At 43.1% G+C, this 23,670-nt stretch overlaps 1 protein-coding gene and 1 pseudogene across 2 annotated transcripts; one reads left to right on the top strand and one right to left on the bottom strand.

The window, feature by feature from the left end:
• Window positions 1-356: 356 nt before the first annotated feature.
• On the bottom strand, window positions 357-3,463 carry LOC311145770 (U6 snRNA-associated Sm-like protein LSm7; annotated as a pseudogene). The gene has a single exon. The product of its transcript is annotated as a U6 snRNA-associated Sm-like protein LSm7 (transcript).
• A 9,738-nt stretch (window positions 3,464-13,201) lies between these two features.
• LOC311145768 (uncharacterized protein) lies at window positions 13,202-15,385 on the top strand. The gene is made up of 5 exons (XM_084182079.1): window positions 13,202-13,376; window positions 13,561-13,640; window positions 14,119-14,202; window positions 14,322-14,479; window positions 14,661-15,385. Exons 1-5 carry the CDS (start codon window positions 13,328-13,330, stop codon window positions 14,689-14,691), a joined length of 402 nt encoding a protein of 133 aa, XP_084038205.1. The 5' UTR covers window positions 13,202-13,327; the 3' UTR covers window positions 14,692-15,385.
• The last annotated feature ends 8,285 nt before the right edge of the window (window positions 15,386-23,670 follow it).

Raw genomic sequence — 23,670 nt, 5'->3', positions numbered from 1 at the left:
GTTCTTGGGGAACACAATCCTGTCCCGTAGCTCTACGGACAATTCCTTCGACCTCATGGCTTAGTTTTTGCTTTGACATGCACTGTCAACTGTGGGACCTTTATATAGACAGCTGTATTCCTTTCCAAACCATGTCCAATCAATTGAATTTACCACAGGTGGACTCCAATCAAGTTGTAGAAACATCTCAAGGATGATCAATGGAAACAGGATGCGCCTGAGCTCAATTTCGAGTCTCATGGCGAAGGGTCTGAATACTTATGTAAATAAGGTATTTCTGTTTTGTATTTTTAATACATTTACAACAAATTCTAAAATCCTGTTTTTCGATTTTGTCATTATGTGGTATTGTGTGTAGATTGATGAGGGGAAAAAATAATTTAATCAAATTTAGAATAAGGCTGTAATGTAACAAAATGTGGAAAAGGTGAAGGGGTCTGAATACTTCCCAAATGCACCGTATATTGTGTATGCATTATGGCGATATACACTATATATACAAAACTATGTGGACACCCCTTCAAATTGGCGGAGTCGGCTATTTTAGCCACACCCGTTGCTGACAGGTGTATAAAATCGAGCACACAGCCATGCAACTCCATAGACAAGAATTGGCAGTAGAATGGCCTTTCTGGAGAGCTCAGTGACTTTCAACTTCAACAAGTCAGTTTGTCAAATCTATGCCCTGCTAGAGCTGCTTTAGGAGAAACAACGGCTCAGCCGAGAAGTGGTAGGCCACACAAGCTCACAGAATGGGACTGCCAAGTACTGAAGCACGTAACGCATTAAAATCGTCTGTCCTCAGTTGCACCACTCACTACTGAGTTCCAAACTGCGTCTGGAAGCAATGTCAGCACAATAACTGTTCGTTGGGAGCTTCATGAAATGGGTTTCCGTGGCCAGCAGCCACACACTAGGCTAAGATCACCATGCACAATGCCAAGCACTGTCTGGAGTGGTGTAAAGCTCGCCGACATTGGACTCTGGATCAATGGAAACGCGTTCTTTGGAGTGAACCACAAACACCAATAATAATTTTACATGGACGATACACTGGCGATAATATAAGACAAGTACTGGAACAATCGAAACCACACCTGGTATTCATAGCTGACTTTCAAAAGGCCTTTGATAAAATACGACTGGAATTTATATATAAATGCCTGGACTTTTTTAAATTTGGAGGATCTCTTCTACAATGGGTTAAAGTTATGTATAGTAACCCCAAGTGTAAAATAGTAAATAATGGCTACTTCTCAGAAAGTATTAAACTGGCAAGAAGAGAAAAACAAGGTTGTCCACTATTGGCATATCTATTTACATTTTAGTCATTTAGCAGACACTCTTATCCAGAGCGACTTACAGTTAGTGAGTGCATACATTTATTTATTTTTCATACTGGCCCCCCGTGGGAATCGAACCCACAACCCTGGCGTTGCAAACACCATGCTCTACCAACTGAGCTACATCCCTGCCGGCCATTCCCTCCCCTACCCTGGACCAATTGTGAGCTGCCCCATGGGTCTCCCGGTCACAGCCGGCTACAACAGAGCTTGGATTCGATCCAGGATCTCTAGTGGCACAGCTAGTACTGCGATGCAGTGCCTTAGACCACTGCACCACTCGGGAGGTATTTATTATGGCAATTGAAATGTTTGCTATTAAAATCAGATCCAACAATAATATCAAGGGGCTATAAATCCAGGGCTTAAAAACAAAGGTGTCATTGTCCGCTGAAGATTTATGTTTTCTTTTAAATCTGCAATTTGGATCCGTAAAAATTATATACACTGAACAAACATATAAACACAACATGTAAAGTGTTGGTCCCATGTTTCATGAGCAGAAAAAAAACATCTCAGAAATGTTCCATCCGCACAAAAACCTTATTTCTCTAAAATTTTGTGCACAAGTTTGTTTACATCCCTGTTAGTGAGCATTTCTCCTTTGCCAAGATGATCCATCTTGCATGATCATTACACAGGTGCACCTTGTGCTAGGGACAATAAAATACCATTCTAAAATGTGCAGTTTTGTCACACAATGCAATGTCCACCAGAGCTGTTGCCAGAGAATTGAATTTTCATTATAAACTACCTCCAATGTCGTTTTGGAGAATTTGGCAGTGCGTCCAACCGGCCTCACAACCATAGACCACTTGTATGGCGTCATGTTGGCAAGCGGTTTGCTGATGTCAATTTTGTGAACAGAATGCCCCATGGTGGCGGTGGGGTTATGGTATGGGCAGGCATAAACTATGGACAACGAACACAATTGCATTTTATCGATGGCAATTTGAATGCACAGAGATACTGTGACAAGATCCTGAGGCCCATTGTCGTGCCATTCATCTACCGCCATCACATTTTACATGACAATTACATTTACATTTTAGTCATTTAGCAGACGCTCTTATCCAGAGCGACTTACAGTAGTGAGTGCATAATTTTTTATTTTTTATTTTTATTTTTTTTTCATACTAACCGCAATAATATTTAATTGAATCCTCACATCCTCCCTTCTTCTCAAAGCACACTGGAGTAGATCTTAGGTTCCTCTCCTCTGATCTTCTCCTCCAATGCACTTTGAGAAGGAGGCAAGTAGAGGATGCAAGGAATCAAGGAAATACAATTGACATACACACCAGGAATTGGATTACTGTGAGGTCATCCTAGAGAACGAGGCTGGCCGACTATCCGTCCTGCTGCTGGATGAAGGGGTTGGGGATGGCTTCCATGCCGTCCTGAGGACAGATGAGCACCACGGATGTCCCTCTACAAACCACCAGGCCCAGCTGCCGCGTGTCCTCGGTCAGCTTGAACTGGTCGTCAGGATCCCGCAAGTACTCGATGGTGCTATCCAATATCAGGTTCAACAGGGGGTCAAACCCCTTCAGAACTCCACTGGCCTCTCGTCCTCCCTGAAACTTCACACGGATTTGTTTATCAATGTACTATGACAGGTCAAAGATACTCTCTTTCTTCTTCTTCTCTCCTTCCTGGTTTCTGTCCGCCATTTTAAACCAGTTCCAGCCACGCCATGTTCACCTCATGTTTCTACATGATAATGCAAGGCCACATGTCGCAATGATCTGTACACAATTCCTGGAAGCTGAAAATGTCCTAATTCTTCCATGGCCTGCATACTCACCAGACATGTCACCCATTGAGCCAGTTCGGGATGCTCTGGATCGATGTGTACGACAGCATGTTCCAGTTCCCCCCAATATTCAGCAACTTCACACAGCCACTGAAAAGGAGTGGGAGCCTGATCAACTCGTTGCGAAAGAGATGTGTCGCGCTGCATGAGGCAGATGGTGGTCATACCAGATACTGACTAGTTTCTGATCCACGGCCCAACCTATTTGTTAAGGTATCTTTGGCCAACAGATGAATATCTGTATTCCCAGTCATGTGAAATCCATAGATTAGGGCCTAATGAATATATTTCAATTGATTGATTTCCTTATATGAACTGTAATTCATTAAAATCTTTGACATTGTTGCAGGTTGCATTTACATTTTTGTTCAATGTAGCTGGATAAGCTGATATAAGCTGGAAGTAGAAGCCTAACATGCTGACCACACCGCGCGTGTGCGTCTACGTGTGCCATCGCGCACATGTTGATTTCACCCACATCAGACGCGATCAGGACACGCAGGTTGAAATTTCAAAACAAACTTTTAACCAACTATATTAATTTGGGGACAGGTTGAAAAACATTAAACATTTATGGCAATTTAGCTTGCTTGCTGTTGCTAGCTAATTTGTCCTGGGATATAAACATTGGGTTGTGATTTTACCTGAAATGCACAAGGTCCTCTACTCCGACAATTAATCCAAAGATAAAATGGTAAACCGAGTTCATTTCTAGTAATCTCTCCTCCTTCAGGCTTCTTCTTCTTTGGAATTTATATGGTGGTTGGCAACCAACTTTAAGGTGCCTTACCACACCCAACTGGACTGGAGTGTGGACCTCAGTTCATCTTTCAATCACCCACGTGGGTATACAGTATGCTGCATGCTGCTAAAAAACAATGAAGAGATGGGAGAGGTGGGACTTGCAGCGCGCCAAGCGTCACAAATAGAACCAAGTTCTATTTTAGCGCCTGGCTATGCAGATGCTCGTTGACGTGCGCGAGCAGTGTGGGTACAATGATTGAATAACATGTATTTGTACATTTATTTTGCAACGCTCGCGCATGCGACGTGGGTGGTGTGGTCAGCATGTAAGTATTGGTGTCCATTAGTTTACTCCAATTAGGAGAGGGTTAGGGAAAAATTATAAAGAAAGAAAATATTTAAAATAATATATATATATATTTACACAATAATATATATGGGGGATTGGAAATGATGCAGAAAAGTACATTGATAGAAGCCACAATCTATCAACAAAACAAAATCTAATATGATCCCACTATGGAGAGGGGAGACTATCACCAACACGATGGTGTTCTCTGTTTTGCTCTATAACCCACACAGGTGTCACAGGACTCATCTGAAGGTAATCTGATACCAGTTGAAAAAATGTATGGAATTATTGAAGTAGTTTTGTGCAAACAAAAAAAAGGGGGTTAAATATGTGTTCACAAAATATATATATATATATCCTGAGATTTCTTATATCTCCTAAAAACAGACACTTCAAATCCTAATTCCTTATGATGTATTTTTTGGAGGTCTATTTTGCCATTATGAATGTGTTATTATATGTGTTTCTATGGGCTACATTATTTTTTAGTACCTACAGGGGTCTTAAAATTCAAAATCAAATAGCTAAATGATCCATGGGATGACCATCTTAAAACAATGCCATATGTTAGCTTAGACTTTTAGGGGTTCTAAGTTTCTGTTTTGCTTGCCATGTAATGTCCCTGTGTCTTGAATGGCACTTGAAAATGAGTCACTATTGTTAAATGTTACTATAAAATACAAGGCAACAGTAAACCTATCGTCCACGAAGAATGATGTAGCACCACCCCCTTGGGCCAATTGAGATATTGCGTGCGACTAACACATTTCAGTTAATTACTATAGGTCCCTCCTTGGGCCAATCAGTGTAATGATGTTAATGCCGGATCTCTATGGCAAGACGAGTTTTGTCAAAATCGGGCCAGTGCTGTCTGAGATATCGCGTGTGACTAACGTACTAACGGACGGAGACCGATCAATACAACGTTTTGTCCTCTTATTATTTTTGGTTGAAGTTTGGTATAAATCAACCAGAATGGAGAAAGCCCATTAAAACCACTTAGAATTAATAAGTTGTCATTCACTACCCATAATGTATATTTAGAACTTTCATTATTCAGAAACATCAAATACCATCAAAATGGAATAAAATACCGGTATATGATATATTGTCCATATTACCCAGCTTTACCGCGATGGCAGCAGGACATAGAGCCCCACAGTAACCGACGACGATGACCCCCGACCTTCCACGCCACCCCAGACCCACCACAGCACTCAGCAGGTTAGAGAGATTGACTATGAGCCGACCTGGGTTCAAATAATATTTCAAATCTTTCAAATACCTTGAGAATTTGCTTTAGTCTACCTGGAGTTCCAGGTGGGTGGGGTTTGCACTTTTGGACCCTTTCTATTCGTTCCACGAGCTCTCTTGTATTTGCATCATTGGATGAGGCAGTGTATGTTAAGGACTGGGTAGTTAATGGTTTCTAATATAGAAATATAATTACTAGACTGGTTCACCCATCTCAGATCATTGACTTGAATGGGGATTTCTGTTCTAGTAGTTCTGTTTCTATGGTTTCTAAAATACATTCCTCTGCCTCAAGGGGTATGAATACTTTCTGAAGGCACTATATGTCTGTGTTTCCCATAGAGTTTGTCTTGGTGGGGTGCAGATGCTTCTGAAACAACATTCAGGGATGCAAAAACACAAAGGCCTGACGTTCATAGCTTCACTTGCTTTCCAGCTGAGAGTATTTCACCAGCAAAATAATATCAACTACTCGAAAAATGACACTAAGTTTACACAAACTAACTAAGTAAATAGAAATGACCTATATTAAGTAACTGGGAAAGCAGTCTTGGGATGCCCTTCCAAGTCGTTCGCTGCCTTCTTATGCCCCTCCCACGTGATGTGATTTGAGGACACTTTCAGGTGGTGGCTACTGTAGCGGCGGCGACCAGCTCTGGGAAGAGGTCGTCGTGGAAATGGTTGCCAGACAGCTGGGTGAGTCTGACCTGCAGTTTGAGGGCGTGGAGGAGAGGGGAGAGGGGAGAGGGAGGAGGGGGTCAGGCTGAGGTCACACACTGACACAGAGGGACTGCCGTCCTGCACCTCACACAGACGAACCACATGCTTGTTCTCCTCTGGACACACATCACATCACATAAACGCAGACACACACATGCACGGCATGGATTAACAATGCACTTCAGGTGTTCACATCTCAGAAATAATTCCTAAAAGTAATTTAGGGACTCTTGGATCAAGGTGTTATTTAGACATCTCTGTGGCAGGAAATATAACAGGCCGGTAGAGGCTGTGGTCGTTAGGTATGTGTGTGTTCACATTCTCACCCACTGTCATGCTGTGACAGGCCTTCTTGGATTGATCAGGAAGAGGGAGGAGGTCCCACGAACACACCTCAGCCAAGACCTGCAGTGGACATCATCACCACCATCATAATTACCATCACCAGTTTCGCTTAAGGTAGAAGTTGACCCTACCCACAGATCTAGGATCAGATTACCCTATCCTCACTCTTAACATTAACCATTAGAAGGATGGAAAAATATCTGATCCTGTGTCAGTGGTTAGGGGTTTGGCCTCACCTCATCATTGGTGTGGAGAACAGCCAGAAGCAGGTCCTGGGGGGAGAGCAGATTGCCCTCTTTCTGCAGTGAGAGGCGTGGCAGGAGGCCACAGGCCTGGTAGTAGCACTGGACCGGCTGCTCACACACACACACACACACACACACACACACACACACACACACACACACACACACACACACACGAGCAGACACACAAACACACACTGACACACCCCCTTACTATAGAAGCCAGAGTTGAATCTCAAGCAAGGCCAAAAGTCCCACTTTAAACATTCACTCTATTTCACACATGCATGCAGGAAGACACAAATACACTAACCTATGTTCAGTGATGGTCAGAGCACCACCCCCTCTTTCTGCAGTAGCCTGACAGGCAGCAGTGGGTGTGCAGGACAGAACAGGCTAGGTGTTTGTGGTTGGAAAATGGTCTGACTCTGATGTATGAGGCTGTCTTGTCTCTCCAGCCTAACAACCCGCTGCCTGTAGCAACACCACCTCCTACTGGCCAGCACCTTGGCAGGTAAACAGCAACACCGCCTCCTACTGGCCAGCACCTTGGCAGGTAAACAGCAGCACCACTTCCTACTGGCCAGCACCTTGGCAGGTAAACAGCAGCACTGCTTCCTACTGGCCAGCACCCTGGCAGGTAAACAGGCTCATTAATACCCTTTTTACACTGATATTACAAATATTATTAGCATTAGATTATTTATATAAATGGTGAAAAGCACAGGAGCCACAATGGAACATTGGGGGACACCAATTTTCAACTCCACATGGATACATTGCTATCTGTTTGTGAGGTGGTTCTTGAAATGTGACCTAAGAATCAGAATCCTATCATGGTCCTACAGGCACAGGGCACCTGAAGGCAGTGAATCTGTCCCATAATGCCCTGGGCTCTATGGGCTTTGAGTTGGTCCTGAAGACTCTGCCTCTCCACTGTCTCACACACCTCGATCTGGCTGCCATCCGCTGTGGACCCGCTGACCACCCTGCTTTAGAACATCTGAGGTCAGTCCTCCTGTCCCAGGTAAACACACACACACACACACACATGCACACACACAAATGCACACACATACACACACACAAATTCAAATAAAGTTATTTTATAGAGTATTTAATTAAGCATTGTTTGTCTAAAGAACTGCACAAACTATCACAGTATCTACCGTAAGTAGATACTTAGTAGAGGAAATTTGTCCAGGAAGGTACACGATAAAGACTGCAAATACAATAAATAAATCACTAAAATGATGAGAAGCTTTTAACAGAATTTGTTGAAACAATTGGTTGGGTTTCTGTTAATGAAACTCTTCTTTCTCTGTAAAGCGCTTATCAGTGGTCTGTTAACCAGTAAACATAAACCACAGGTTTAAGGCAGGCGCCTTGCAAGCTGTGAAAACATTTCACAGGTTGAAAAGGAAGTATGTCATCCACTTATCTGCTCCACAACTTTGCCTCTGGTATTCAAGCTAAGAAACATGTGCTGATATGGTAGTTAGGATACAATGGTAGTATCTTCATTGTATCTTAAAGTGTGTACACCATTTGACTTAATGGGGCACTATGGAAAGATGGTCTTCAATAGAGGAACGAATGTAGTGATGGTCCCCCTGTAAGTAGGATTCATGTTGATTAGTCATGTTTAAGCTGGAGGCCAAGCTGAGAACTCAACACTGACATATTGGGTGATAGACATAGTACTAACTTCCTGGTTAAGGGCATAGCATGAGATCTTGGTCTTGATTGGTCCCTTGCTGAAATGGAGGAGGAGGCACAGAAAACATGGTTCTGATTGGTCCTTTGTGTGTTCCACAGGATGACTGCTCCCTAACCCAACTGAGTCTGGCAGGAAATGGACGGCAGCGTAGCCACCCTCGCCAGGGGTGTGTTTGTGGTTTCTCTCAATGTATATCACCCTTGTCCTTCTGTATTTAGCTAGTTGAGCTTCCTGGGTCTTTTCCAAGTATCTGCCCTGTACACTACCTCTGGTTCATGTGACCTGACTGTCCAGTACTGACATCTGTATGTTCTGTGTGTCCTGCTGTCCAGGTGTCTGCCTGTCTGTCCCTCCGTGGTGTCTGTGGACCTGTCAGAGAACCCAGCAGTGACCTCAGTGGGACTCCACAGCCTCCTCTCCACCCAGCGACCTTTGACCTATTTCAACCTTCAAGTTACAGTAGGCCTATAGTAGTCTATTGGTTCTCAGTCTGACTCTCAGGCTCTCTCTTAGTCCCTCTAATTTGTTCCCTCTCTCTCTTTCTTCAGGTTGTCAGGCAGCCGGACCCTGGGACAACTCTAGTTTGGACGGCCTGTCAGAACAGGTCCAGGACCTGTGGCTGTGGCTGTGCTCACAGAAGCTCAACAAACTGGACCGTGAGGCGCTGCAGCAGACATGGGGCCAGAGGAGGTTAACTCCCAAGTGGCGCAGTGGTCTAAGGCACTGCATCGCAGTACTAGCTGTGCCACTAGAGATCCTAGTTCAAATCCAGGCTCTGTCGTAGCCGGCCGCGACCGGGAGACCCATGGGGCGGCGCACAATTGGGTAGGGGAGGGACTGGCTGGCAGGGATGTAGTTCAGTTGGTAGAGCATGGCGTTTCCAACGCCAGGGTTGTGGGTTCGATTCCCACGGGGGGTATGAAAAAATATATATAATAATAATGTAACTGTAAGTCGCTCTGAATAAGAGCGTCTGCTTAATGACTTAAATCTAACTAATGCCCCCTCACTGTAAGGAGGACTTGAGTTCTGACACCCTTAAAGATTGGTGTTGCTTTGATTCCATTGAGATTACACCCCTTGGTCCTCTATTTGCTGCTGGATAGGGATCTTGGCACCAATATTTTGAATGCATTATGTAGATATAATGATTACAGGGTGTGTGCCTTTAAACATGAATTGTGTCTGTATTTGTATTGTGTCTATATGTTTTGTAAGTATTCAATGGAAACACAAATATTAACGACTCAACTCTGGGGGGTGGAGCATCATGAGTGAAACAATGTTCCCCCCCAATTTGGTGTGAGTTTCTAAAGACACACAGCTTTACACTGTGGTTTCCTTTCTTGTTAGTTAAACCACTGACTTGCCATCTTCTCACTGTTGAAAATTTCCACAAAGGAGGGTGTTGGGTGGGCTTCAAGATACTTTGGGAACGTGCCTAGTCACACATCAGTGTTATCACCTCAGTGTATCACTCAGAGATTGGGCCAAGGCGATTTTGGTTAGGATAACTAATTTCATCACCTGTTATTGTAATTTCCAATTTATAAAAAGCAATTACTGAACGGTTTCAGTTAGGGTTAGGGTTGTGGATGGTGCTACTGCCACCTTGTTAAGTATTTAAGCATACCCATTTGTGTGAAGTGTTGCTAACCACACTATTATGGTTGGGGATACTTTTTTTAACGTGCACAACTCTTTTCACAGTTTGAAAGATGTAGTATGCATGCATACTGAAATACTTTATAGAGAGTGCAGCAAGTCGCTTCCCACAGCTGTTAACATATCAGTTTGAGGCCAGCCAGACTAAGACATGAATGTGGTTATGCTCTAGTCTAGCTAGAATCCTCTCAGAAGCAGATATATAAACATTACACTACATAAACCTAAGTAGTTCTTATTTGAGTCTCCCCCAGACAGCAACCCTTCCCAGTTGGCGTTTTGTTTTTCTCCAGTAGACCTGTTGATTTTTTTAGGAACTCAGTCGGGGTCTTACTGTTGAGAGTTAGAAAAGTAGAATACACAAGGTGTATCTTTTGGTGACACAGGCTGCATGGGGTCTCTACATTCATTATACAGTGCATTTGGAAAGTATTCAGACCCATTGTCTTTTTTCCCTCATCAATCTACATACACACAATACCCCATAATGACAAAGCAAAAACAGTTCTTTTTTTTTGCAAAAGTATTACAAATAAAAAACTGAAATATCATAAGTATTCAGACCCTTTACTTTGTTGAAGCACCTTTGGCAGCCATTACAGCCTCAAGTCTTCTTGGGTATGACGCTACAAGCTTGGTACACCTGTATTTGGGGAGTTTCTCCCATTATTCTCTGCAGATCCTCACAAGCTCTGTCAGGTTGGATGGGGAGCATCGCAGCACAGCTATTTTCAGGTCTCTCCGGAGATCTCTCTGTACTTTACTCCGTTGATCTTTCCCTCAAACCTGATTAGTCTCTCAGTCCCTGCCTCTGAAAAACATCCCCACAGCATGATGCTGCCACCACCATACTTCACCGTAGGGATGGTATTATCCAGATGATGAGCGGTGCCTGGTTTCCTCCAGAAATGATGCTTGGCATTCAGGCCAAAGAGTTCAATCTTGGTTTCAACAGACCAGAGAATCTTGTTTGTCATGGTCTGAAAGTCATTTAGGTCCCTTTTGGCAAACTCCAAGCGGGCTGTCATGTGCCTTTTACTGAGGAGTGGCTTCCATCTGGCCACTCTAACATTAAGGCCTGATTGGTGGAGTGCTGCGGAGATGGTTGTCCTTCTGGAAGGTTCTCCCTTCTCCACAGAGGAACTCTGGAGCTCTGTCAGCGTGACCATCGTGTTCTTGGTCACCTCCCTGACCAAGGCCCTTCTCCCTCGATTGCCAGCTCTAGGAAGAATCTTAGTGGTTACAAACTTCTTCCATTGAAGAGTGATGGAGGCCACTCTGTTCTTGGGGAACTTCAATGCTGCAGAAATGTTTTGGTACCCTTCCCAAGATCTGTTCCTCGACACAATCCTGTCTCGGAGTCTTCGGACAATTCCTTCGACCTCATGGCTTAGTTTATGCTCTGACATGCACTGTCAACTGTAGGACCTTAAATAGACAGCTGTGTTCCTTTCCAAATCATGTCCAATCAATTTAATTTACAAGAGATGGACTCCAATCAAGTTGTAGAATCATCTCAAGGATGATTAATGGAAACAGGATGCGCCTGAGCTCAATTTCGAGTCTCATGGCAAAGGGTCTGAATATTATGTAAATAAGGTATTTCTGTATTGTATTTTTAATACATTTACAAAACATTCTAAAATCCTGTTTTCGATTTGTCATTATGTGGTATTGTGTGTAGATTGATGAGTGGAAAAAATAATTTAATCCAATTTAGAGTAAGACTAATGTAACAAAATGTGGAAAATGTGAAGGGGTCTGAATACTTCCCAAATGCACTGTATATTGTGTATGCATTATGGAGATATACACTATATATACAAAAGTATGTGGACACCCCTACAAATTAGTGGAGTCGGCTATTTTAGCCACACTCGTTGCTGACAGATGTATAAAATCGAGCACACAGCCATGGAATCTCCATAGACAAAAATTGGCAGTAGAATGGCCTTACTGTAGAGCTCAGTGACTTTCAACTTGGCACTGTCATAAGATGCCACCTTTCCAACAAGTCAGTTTGTCAAATCTATGCCCTGCTAGAGCTGCCCCGGTCAACTGGAAGTGCTGTTATTGTGAAGTGGAAACGTCTAGGAGCAACAACGGCTCAGCCGAGAAGTGGTAGGCCAAGCTCACAGAACAGGACTGCCAAGTACTGAAGCGCGTAGAGTGTAAAATTCTTCTGTCCTCGGTTGCAACACTCACTACTGAGTTCCAAACTGCCTCTGGAAGCAATGTCAGCACAATAACTGTTCATCGGGCACTTCATGAAAAGGGTTTCCATGGCCAGCAGCCGCACACAAGGCTAAGATCACCATGCACAATGCCAAGCATTGGCTGGAGTGGTGTAAAGCTCGCCGCCATTGGACTCTGGATCAGTGGAAACACGTTCTCTGGAGTGATCCACAAACAACAATAAGAAAAAAATGTTGTCCTTGATGTTATCCTGAGCTTTCCTATATCTCTCAGATACATTTCAGACACTTCAAAACAAACTTCATTTTTATTTATTTTGCCATGTATTTTTGTGTAATACAATCCGTTTCTATTGGCTAATAGAAGTAAGGGCAAATGTAATTCTTCATCAAATAATTTGTAAATCTTTTTAATATACCTACAGGTATCCTAAAATACAAATTAAAATAGCTAATGGTCCATATTATTACTATCATAAAACAACTCCATATGTTAGCTTAGTAGATATAGCCCTAAATGTACCACTTGTAAGCTAGCTGAACAAGTTGGAATCAATATGTCAGTGTGGTGTATTCTGCTGGAAACATACACTGAGTGTACAAAATATGAAGAACACCTGCTCTTTCCATGACATACAGTACATGGCTTAATCTGTAATTGACTAATTAAAATGAAATTAAAATGAAGATCAGACTGTGGAGAGATGGAAAAAGGTGATTATGAAAACCACAAGTAACATCCTGTTGACTTGTAAGGTTTGTGTTTTGTGGTCAATGTGAGATGTACTATCAATAGGTCGTAGGTGGGGTTTGTACAGGGGGCTGTAGATAGAGGGGCCTCTATGTATAAAGGGGCTTGTCTGATTCATAAGTCACTTTACCAAACCCCAACACGACTTTACTCTTCACATCTCTACCACCGCAAATCATGAAGACATCTCTGTTCCTCCTTGCCCTCTGTCTGCTGGCTTGTTCAGGTAAGATTTCATTTGTTAACTCAAGTAGTAACTACTGTATATGCAGCACATACATTGGGTCAGGGTGCAAGGGGAACTGTGGGTAGGGGGGCCTAAATCAACTCCAAGTTCACCTTTGGTTTCAGTACAATACAAGTAAAGGACCCATCATGGGAGTGACTGTTGTATCATTTTTTCTTCACAGTTTGGGAGATCCATGGGCAATGCCAAGAGGTTGACCCTGATGACCAGGAAGTAGTGGAAGCACAGCCGGAAAAGCACATGGTAATAGTATGCTATGGTCAAAATGTTATGAACTAAGAGAAAGTGTAGACATTTCTGAAACTTCCTATTGGAATACTCAACCTCCTACTGTTTAACAGAACTTAACCATAGCCGTAAATATAACTAAAGACATACATTGACTGAAGAAACTACTGTCCAACCTGACAATACATATTAAAATGTACTTCAACCATAACACTGAATACATCACACCATAATTTAAGTAATAATAATAATTTTTTTTGGGGGGGGGGTGCTTTTATTTGTCTTGTTAAACAAATTATGTAATGGAAATGTGTTTTTTTGCATATCCCAAGTACCCCCGAGACACCCACAGGGAGTGGGGTCACGCGGCCAGGATCACCATTGTACAGAGTCCCTGAAGCAATTAGGGTTAAGTGCCTAGCTCAAGGGCACAGCGACAGATGATTATAATTTTTCTAACATGTCCTTTCTTGTCTGTTTGTGCTTTCCAAAGGAGCAACAGCTAAAGGGAACCTGCTGGGTGTGTAAGTGGGCACTGAACAAAGTGAAGAAATCCATCTCCACTTCCTCTAGCCCGGTAGCTACCATAGCGTTACAATTGAGGAGTGTCCTTTCATGAAATTGCCCTATTTACTATTTACTGGGATATTTCCCTGAAAATGTCAACCGATGTTGATGATGATTTCTCATCAATAGGAGGAGGTAAAGCAGAAGCTATTGTCCATTTGCAATAAAGTACCCTGCGGAAAACGTATGTGTGAAGACCTGGTGAAAAAAAACTTGCGGGTGCTGATTGAGGAGCTTAGCACAAGCGATGACGTGAGGACCATCTGCGTTAAGATTAAGGCCTGCAAGTGAGTACAAGAAACCGTTCGACATACTCTTTAGTCACTGTTCAGACAACTAAAGAGTATAGCGATGATCACTTGTGCTTGTTACTTGAAACACTATTGAGTAGAATGTATTAATTAATATGAAAATATGGGGTTATGTCTTCCGATCTTCCACTCATGTGGTCTTTTTGTGCATCTTTAGACCAAAGGAAGTTTTGGACCTGAGCTACTGACCAAGCAGCCAGTATCCAGATTCCAAAGTGAGAAGATGGATGTTCTGTTGTCAAGACAATGCTATGCTGCCAGCCTCTTGCTATTTCTTTTTCAAACTAGTCGCAACACAAGCATATACATGGATGATCAAGTTGTTGGAATGATTATGTTCTGAAATAATGTTTTGGGAACATGTATTATAATTAAGCAATAAGGCCAGAGGGAGTGTGGTATATGGCCAATTTACCATGGCTAAGGACTGTTCTTATTCACCACACAACGTTGAGTGCCTGGATACAGCCCTTAGCTGTGGTATAATTGCCCTTTACCACAAACCCCCAAGGTGGCTTGTTGCTATTATAAACAGGTTACCAGTGTAATTAGAACAGTAAGTAAGTCGTTTTGCATCATACCCGTGGTATATTGTCTCATATACCACGGCTTTCAGCCAATCAGCATCCAGGGCTCGTATGATTCGGTTTATAATAGTGTATGTGTCATTCTTAAATTGCAGTACATTTTCTATCACGTACAAATGTAAACCTTTTGCTATTTTATTCCAAAATGTTGAGAATGTTGAATGTTTGTTTTTGTAAACTTTTTGGCCAGGCAAAAAATCAACCTCAATTTATAGAGATTACAACTCCAACCCTTCTTTGACACCTCTAACATAACTCTATAAATATATCAAATTAAATGTTTTACTGATTAACATATAGTAGTATATATTTTTTGAAATTATAAAGCATTTAATTACAATGTCTAGGAACTCATGTTGGCATTTTAGCTACCTTTTTATTTAGAATCTCAGTTTTCTGTAAAGAATCTTGATTGTTTGGTAGGTGGCTTAAAGTAACTGTCCAGTGTTTCCAGATTTCTATGAAATATGACTTATAATTAATTAAAATATTAGTTAAATAGTTTTCCTTCCAAAATGTTTTAATTAAGTATGTTAAAAAGCAGCTTCTCTGTGAATGGTGTGGGCGTACCCCAACAACAGAATGGTGTGGACGTATACCGGTCATTACAAATATTAATGCGAGTACAACACTGATTGGCCAGCATCCTCATCAATATTTTTTAAACTGTCTGTTTGCGATACAAGTTTGAAATGGGGTTTTGAAGTGTTTTTTCTCCACATTCATGGATGAGTCAACAACATTATTTGGGTATGAGTTAATAGAATAGGAACTTTTAAAAGTGAGATTTTCACTGTACTGTTACTTTAAATGACATCCAGCAAGGGCTTTCGTCTGAAAAATTTATAGAAACATGAATTATAGAGATACTCCATGCAATCAATCAAATGCCTCTCTGATGAAAAGCTATTTCCACACCTTTCACAAATTACGTTGAACAATAATGCATTTTTACAGTACTCACTTGCAGAGCTTAAAGTTGAAAAGTTCTTCAGTCAGCAGCATCACACTTATGCACAATCTTTTTGCACAAAGATTTGAGGAAGCCAATTGTAAACCTTAAGGCATTATGAAGGCTCACACATTCTTATAACAAGTGTTAAACCTGCAGGCCTATTTATCACACATTTCAACAGCCTTGAGGGCTAACACAGATTGGTTACAAGCCCTGCATCACGGAAGAGCCATGTAAAGCAGAGTCATATCAGATGTCATGCTGTTTGTCACCTTAATTGTTCTCTATGTTTAGGCATCATGTTCTTAACCTTCCTCAGGACCCACTTACACGCCCAGCAGACTCCAGGAAGCTTTGCTTCAACTTGGCTCTCAACCTGTAGCGTTTTAAGCCAGCTGATTATATATTTTCTATTTTTTTATTTTTCTATCAGAAAAAGATTCATATTGGTCAAGCTCAGGCACGTACATTTTTTTGGTGCATTTTCCAACCTGTTAGGTGCATACTCCATACAGGGTGGAACCTAACAGAGTGGAAATTTGGAGCCTAAATTTGGCTGAGCTAACATAATGGTGAACACTGATATTTTGTTAATTTTCTCTATAATTTAGCCTAACAGGGTTGAAATGTATGAGTGGGACACATGGCCGGCTCATTAGGCAGGATTAGGCCGCAGCCTATGGGCAGATTGACGAAGGCGGCATTTTCTGAACTAAACTGACCAAGACGCACCTCCAACAACAACACATAAAACCGCACATAATTCTGCCCCAAAACAATGACAATTTCTCTCAACCAGTGGCCTATGGGCTTTTTAGGTGAACGCTGATGCCGCCCTTTGATAAGCAGTGCCCACTTTGTCAAAGGCAGGGGCGCAAAATAGTTTGCTTGTCCATTCCCAGCGCGCCTCTCCAGTGTGCTGTTGGAGTGACGCATCTCTGCAGCGCTCCAAACAACATTCAGTCAAAAAACGTATCTAACATAAATCATGCAGCAGATTTAGGATGTGGTAGAAAGAGTATGTGACCTTTTCTGTAGACTACAGGTTGGAGATAAAATGTATGACAATGGAATGATTATGCAGGTTTTACCGATCAAATAGCCTAACTCAAATAGCCTAACCTACAGTGGCTTGCGAAAGTATTCACCCCCCTTGGCATTTGTCCTATTTTGTTGCCTTACAACCTGTAATTAAAATTGACTTTTTGGGGGTTTGTATCATTCGATTTACACAACATGCCTACCACTTTGAAGATACAAAATATGTTTTATTGTGAAACAAACAAGAAATAAGACAAAAGAACTGAAAACTTGAGTGTGCATTACTATTCACCCCCCCAAAGTCAATAATTTGTAGAACCACCTTTTGCATAAATTACAGCTGCAAGTCACTTGGGGTGTCTCTATAAGCTTGGCACATTTAGCCACTCTGATTTTTGCATATTCATCAGGGCAAAACTGCTCCAGCTCCTTCAAGTTGTATGGGTTCCGCTGGTGTACAGCAATCTTTAAGTCATACCATAGATTTTCAATTGGATTGAGGTCTGAGCTTTGACTAGGCCATTCCAAGACATTTAAATGTTTCCCCTTAAACCACTTGAGCGTTGCTTTAGCAGTATGCTTAGGGTCATTGTCCTGCTGGAAGGTGAACCTCCGTCCCAGTCTCAAATCTCTCGAAGACAAACAGGTTTCCCTCAAGAATGTCCTTGTATTTAGCCATCCATCAATTCTGACAAGTTTCCCAGTCCCTGCTGATGAAAAACATCCCCACAGCATGATGCTGCCACCACCATGCTACACTGTGGTGATGGTGTTCTCGGGGTGATGAGAGGTGTTGGGTTTCGCCAGACATTGCGTTTTCCTTGATGGCCAAAAAGCTTAATTTTCCATATGTTTGGGGAGTCTCCCACATGCCTTTTGGTGAACACCAAACGTGTTTGCTTATTTTTGTCTTTAAGCGATGGCTTTTTTCTGGCTACTCTTCCGTATAGCCAAGCTCTGTGGAGTGTACGGCTTAAAGTGGTCCTATGGACAGATACTCCAATCTCCGCTGTGGAGTTTTGCAGCTCCTTCAGGGTTATATTTGGTCTCTTTGTTGCCTCTGATTAATGCCCTCCTTGCCTGGTCCGTGAGTTTTGGTGGGCGGCCCTCTCTTGGCAGGTTTGTTGTGGTGCCATATTCTTTCCATTTTTTAATAATGGATGTAATGGTGCTCCGAGGGATGTTCAAAGTTTCTGATATTTTTATATAACCCAACCCTGATCTGTACTTCTCCACAACTTTATCCCTGACCTGTTTGGAGAGCTCCTTGGTCTTCATGGTGCCACTTGCTTGGTGGAGTCCTTTGCTTAGTGTTGTTGCAGACTCTGGGGCATTTCAGAACAGGTGTATACAGTGAGGGAAAAAAGTATTTGATCCCCTGCTGATTTTGTACGTTTGCCCACTGACAAAGAAATGATCAGTCTATAATTTTAATGTTTGGCAGCATGAGTGAAGGAGGCTTTGTTGCGAAATAGGAAGCTGATTCTAGATTTAACTTTGGATTGGAGATTCTTAATGTGAGTCTGGAAGGAGAGTTTACAGTCTAACCAGACACCTAGGTATTTGTAGTTGTCAAAATACTCTAGGTCAGACCCGTCGAGAGTAGTGATTCTAGTCGGGTGGGCGGGTGCCAGCAGCGTTCGATTGAAGAGCATGCATTTAGTTTTACTAGTGTTTAAGAGCAGTTGGAGGCTACTGAAGGAGTGTTGTATGGCATTGAAGCTCGTTTGGAGGTTTGTTAACACAGTGTCCAATGACGGGCCAGATGTATACAAAATGGTGTTGTCTGCGTAGAGGTGGATCTGAGAGTCACAAGCAGCAAGAGCGACATCATTGATATACACGGAGAAAAGAGTCGGCCCAAGAATTGAACCCTGTGGCACCCCCATAGAGACTGCCATAGATCCAGACAACAGGCCCTCCGATTTGACACATTGAACTCTATCTGAGAAGTAGTTGGTGAACCAGGCGAGGCAGTCATTTCAGAAACCAAAGCTATTTAGTCTGCCAATAAGAATGTGGTGGTTGACAGAGTCGAAAGCCTTGGCCAGGTCGATGAAGACGGCGGGGGGGGGGGGGGGGCGGGGGGGGGCATGGGCAAGTTGCAGCGGAGGGTGCAGAGCTGGTGGCCGGGGTAGTGGTATCCAGTTGGAAAGCATGGCCAGCCGTAGCAAAATGCTTGTTGAAATTCTCGATTATTGTAGATTTATCGGTGGTGATAGTGTTTCCTAGCCTCAGTGCAGTGGGCAGCTAGGAGGAGGTTCTCTTATTCTCCATGGACTTTACAGTGTCCCAAAACTTTTTGGAGTTAGTGCTACAGGATGCACATTTCTGTTTGAAAAAGTTAGCCTTTGCTTTCCTAACTGCTTGTGTATATTGGTTCCTGGCTTCCCTGAAAAGTTGCATATCGAGGGGGCTATTTGATGCTAATGCAGTACGCCACAGGATGTTTTTGTGCTGGTCAAGGGCAGTCAAGTCTGAGGAGAACCAGGGGCTATATCTGTTCTTAGTTCTGTATTTTTTGAATGGGGCATGTTTATTTAAGATTGAGAGGAAATTACTTTTAAAGAACAAACAGGCATCCTCTACTGACGGAATGAGATCTACAGTGGGGAAAAAAAGTATTTAGTCAGCCACCAATTGTGCAAGTTCTCCCACTTAAAAAGATGAGAGAGGCCTGTAATTTTCATCATAGGTACACGTCAACTATGACAGACAAATTGAGGAAAGAAAATCCAGAAAATCACATTGTAGGATTTTTAATGAATTTATTTGCAAATTATGGTGGAAAATAAATATTTGGTCACCTACAAACAAGCAAGATTTCTGGCTCTCACAGACCTGTAACTTCTTCTTTAAGAGGCTCCTCTGTCCTCCACTCGTTACCTGTATTAATGGCACCTGTTTGAACTTGTTATCAGTATAAAATACACCTGTCCACAACCTCAAACAGTCACACTCCAAACTCCACTATGGCCAAGACCAAAGAGCTGTCAAAGGACACCAGAAACAAAATTGTAGACCTGCACCAGGCTGGGAAGACTGAATCTGCAATAGGTAAGCAGCTTGGTTTGAAGAAATCAACTGTGGGAGCAATTATTAGGAAATGGAAGACATACAAGACCACTGATAATCTCCCTCGATCTGGGGCTGCACGCAAGATCTCACCCCGTGGGGTCAAAATGATCACAAGAACGGTGAGCAAAAATCCCAGAACCACACAGGGGGACCTAGTGAATAACCTGCAGAGAGCTGGGACCAAAGTAACAAAGCCTACCATCAGTAACACACTACGCCGCCAGGGACTCAAATCCTGCAGTGCCAGACGTGTCCCCCTGCTTAAGCCAGTATATGTCCAGGCCCGTCTGAAGTTTGCTAGAGTGCATTTGGATGATCCAGAAGAGGATTGGGAGAATGTCATATGGTCAGATGAAACCAAAATATAACTTTTTGGTAAAAACTCAACTCGCCGTGTTTGGAGGACAAAGAATGCTGAGTTGCATCCAAAGAACACCATACCTACTGTGAAGCATGGGCATGGAAACATCATGCTTTGGGGCTGTTTTTCTGCAAAGGGACCAGGACGACTGATCCGTGTAAAGGAAAGAATGAATGGGGCCATGTATCGTGAGATTTTGAGTGAAACCTCCTTCCATCAGCAAGGGCATTGAAGGTGAAACGTGGCTGGGTCTTTCAGCATGACAATGATCCCAAACACACCGCCCGGGCAACGAAGGAGTGGCTTCGTAAGAAGCATTTCAAGGTCCTGGAGTGGCCTAGCCCGTCTCCAGATCTCAACCCCATAGAATATCTTTGGAGGGAGTTGAAAGTCTGTGTTGCCCAGCGACAGCCCCAAAACATCACTGCTCTAGAGGAGATCTGCATGGAGGAATGGGCCAAAATACCAGCAACAGTGTGTGAAAACCTTGTGAAGACTTACAGAAAACGTTTGACCTGTGTCATTGCCAACAAAGGGTATATAACAAAGTATTGAGAAACTTTTGTTATTGACCAAATACTTATTTTCCACCATAATTTGCAAATAAATTCATAAAAAATCCTACAATGTGATTTTCTGGATAAGAAAAATCTAATTTTGTCTGTCATAGTTGACGTGTACCTATGATGAAAATTACAGGCCTCTCTCATCTTTTTAAGTGGGAGAACTTGCACAATTGGTGGCTGACTAAATACTTTTTTCCCCCACTGTATATCCATCCAGGATACCTGGGCCAGGTCAATTAGGAAGGCCTGCTCGCTAAAGTGTTTTAGGGAGTGTTTGACAGTGATGAGGGGTGGTCGTTTGACCGCGGACCCGTTACGGATGCAGGCAATAAGGCAGTGATCGCTGAGATCCTGGTTGAAGACAGCGGAGGTGTATTTAGAGGGTAAGTTAGTCAGGATGATATCTATGAGGGTACCAATGTTTACGGATTTAGGGTTGTACCTGGTAGGTTCGTTGATAATTTCTGTGAGATTGAGGGCATCTAGTTTGGATTGTAAGATGGCCGGGGTGTTAAGCATATCCCAATTTAGGTCACCAAGCAGTACGAACTCTGAGGATAAATGGGGGGCAATCAATTCACATATGGTATCCAGGGCACAGTTCGGGGCTGAGGGGGGGCTGTAGCAAGCGGCAACAGTGAGAGACATTTCTGGAAAGGTGGATTTTTAGAAGTAGAAGCTCAAACTGTTTGGGCACAGACCTGGATAGTATGATAGAGCTCTGCAGGCTCTCTCTACAGTAGATTGCAACTCCACCCCTTTTGGCAGTTCTATCTAGACGGAAAATGTTGTAGTTGGGGATGGACATTTCAGAATTTTTGGTGGCCTTCCTAAGCCAGGATTCAGACACTGCTAGAACATCAGGGTTGGCGGAGTGTGCTAACACAGTGAATAACTCAAACTTAGGAAGTAGACTTCTTAACGTGCAGAAAACCAAGGCTTTTACGGTTACAGAAGTCAACCAATGATAGCTCCTGGGGAGTAGGAGTGATACTGGGGGCTGCAGGGCCTGGGTTAGCCTCTACATCACCAGAGGAACAGAGGAGGACTAGAATAAGGATACGGCTAAAGGCTTTAGGAACTGGTCTTCTAGTGCGTTGGGTACAGAGAATAAAGGGGGCAGATTTCCGGGCGTTTTAGAAAAGATTCAGGCATTATGTACAGACAAGGATATGGAAGGATATGAGTACAGTGGAGGTAAACCTAAGCGTTGGGTAACAATGAAAGAGATAGCATCACTGGAGGCACCGATTGAGCCGGTCTCGGCGTGTATGGGGGGTGGAACAAAGGAACTATTTGAGGCAGTTTGAGAGGGACTTGGGGTTCTACAGTGAAATTGTATAATAAGAACTAACTGGAACAGCAATAGGCAAGGCATATTGACATGGGAGAGAGGCATAAAGAAATCACAGGTGTTATTAGAGAGAGCTAAGACAACAACTGGTAATGGCGATAAAGTTTGGGCTGAGGCTAAACAGAATAAACAGGACAGGGTACCGTGTAAAGGAACAGTCCAGCAGGCATCAGCTGTGCAGCTGAGTGATCATAAGGTCCAGTGAACAGCAATATGTGAGTCCGAGAGCAGTTCAAATTGGTGCTTCAGCACAGCGAGCAGGAAGCACGGTTGTAGTTTGCGTGTGCTAGTGGGCCAGGGCTAGCAGATGGATCTTTGTGGTCGTCGCAACGGGAAGCCTGTTGAAACCACAGATGATTACGTCGGCAGACCAGTCGTGATGGATCGGCAGGGCTCCGTGTCGACTCTAGGAGGTCCCTTCCGGTTGACAGAGAGGTAGATAGCTGGGAGATGTGCTTGACTCAAGGCTAGCTCAAGGATGATTAGCCAACAACAACGTTCATATGGTTGCAGCTAGCTAGTTGCGATTATCCAGTGCTAAAGGTCCAGTGATTCAGTGATTCCGGCAGAAAATCTGATAGGTTCTGGGTCGATAACTCGCTTTGTGCAGACAGTGCAGACTGGCCGATAATAGTCTAGACTAGAGCTGGCTGGTAGGTAGTGCAGGCCACGGACAGTGGAGAAAAAGCCGCTAACGGTGGCTAATAGCAAGTAGCTAGTTAGCTGGTTAGCTGGCTACTCCTGTCCGGTAGACAGAGAGGTAGATAGCCGGGGCTAGCTGAAGGCTCAAGGCTAACTGGTGCTACGGGGGCAGTGGTGATTAGCCTACAGCGACATCCATTCGGTTGCGGCAAGCTAGATCCGGTATTAAGGTCCAGTGATTCAGTTATTCCGGCAGAAAATCCGATGTTCTGGGTGAAAACCGCTGACGGTGGCTAATAGCAAGTAGCTAGTTAGCTAGTTAGCTGGCTGGCTAGTTTCAATTGGAGATTTTAGAAATAATAGAATCCGTTCCACATTGAGTGAGGCGGGTTGCAGGAAAGTATATTTAGTAGAAGGATGAAAAGTGTGATAGGGAAATATATACGTGAAATACAAAAAAAATTATACAAAAAGCAGGCTATTTACATGGACACACAAGAGAACACGACCGCACTGCTACCCTATCTTGGAACTTAGTAGCTGAGATTAGGAGCACACTCTTAAAGGGAGTGCTCCTAATCTC

This window comes from Coregonus lavaretus, assembly GCF_964263955.1.
Source record: "Coregonus lavaretus genome assembly, chromosome: 18".
NCBI lineage: Eukaryota > Metazoa > Chordata > Actinopteri > Salmoniformes > Salmonidae > Coregonus > Coregonus lavaretus.
The sequence above is the reverse complement of the archived record's forward strand: the minus strand, read 5'-3'. Positions and strand labels throughout refer to the sequence as shown.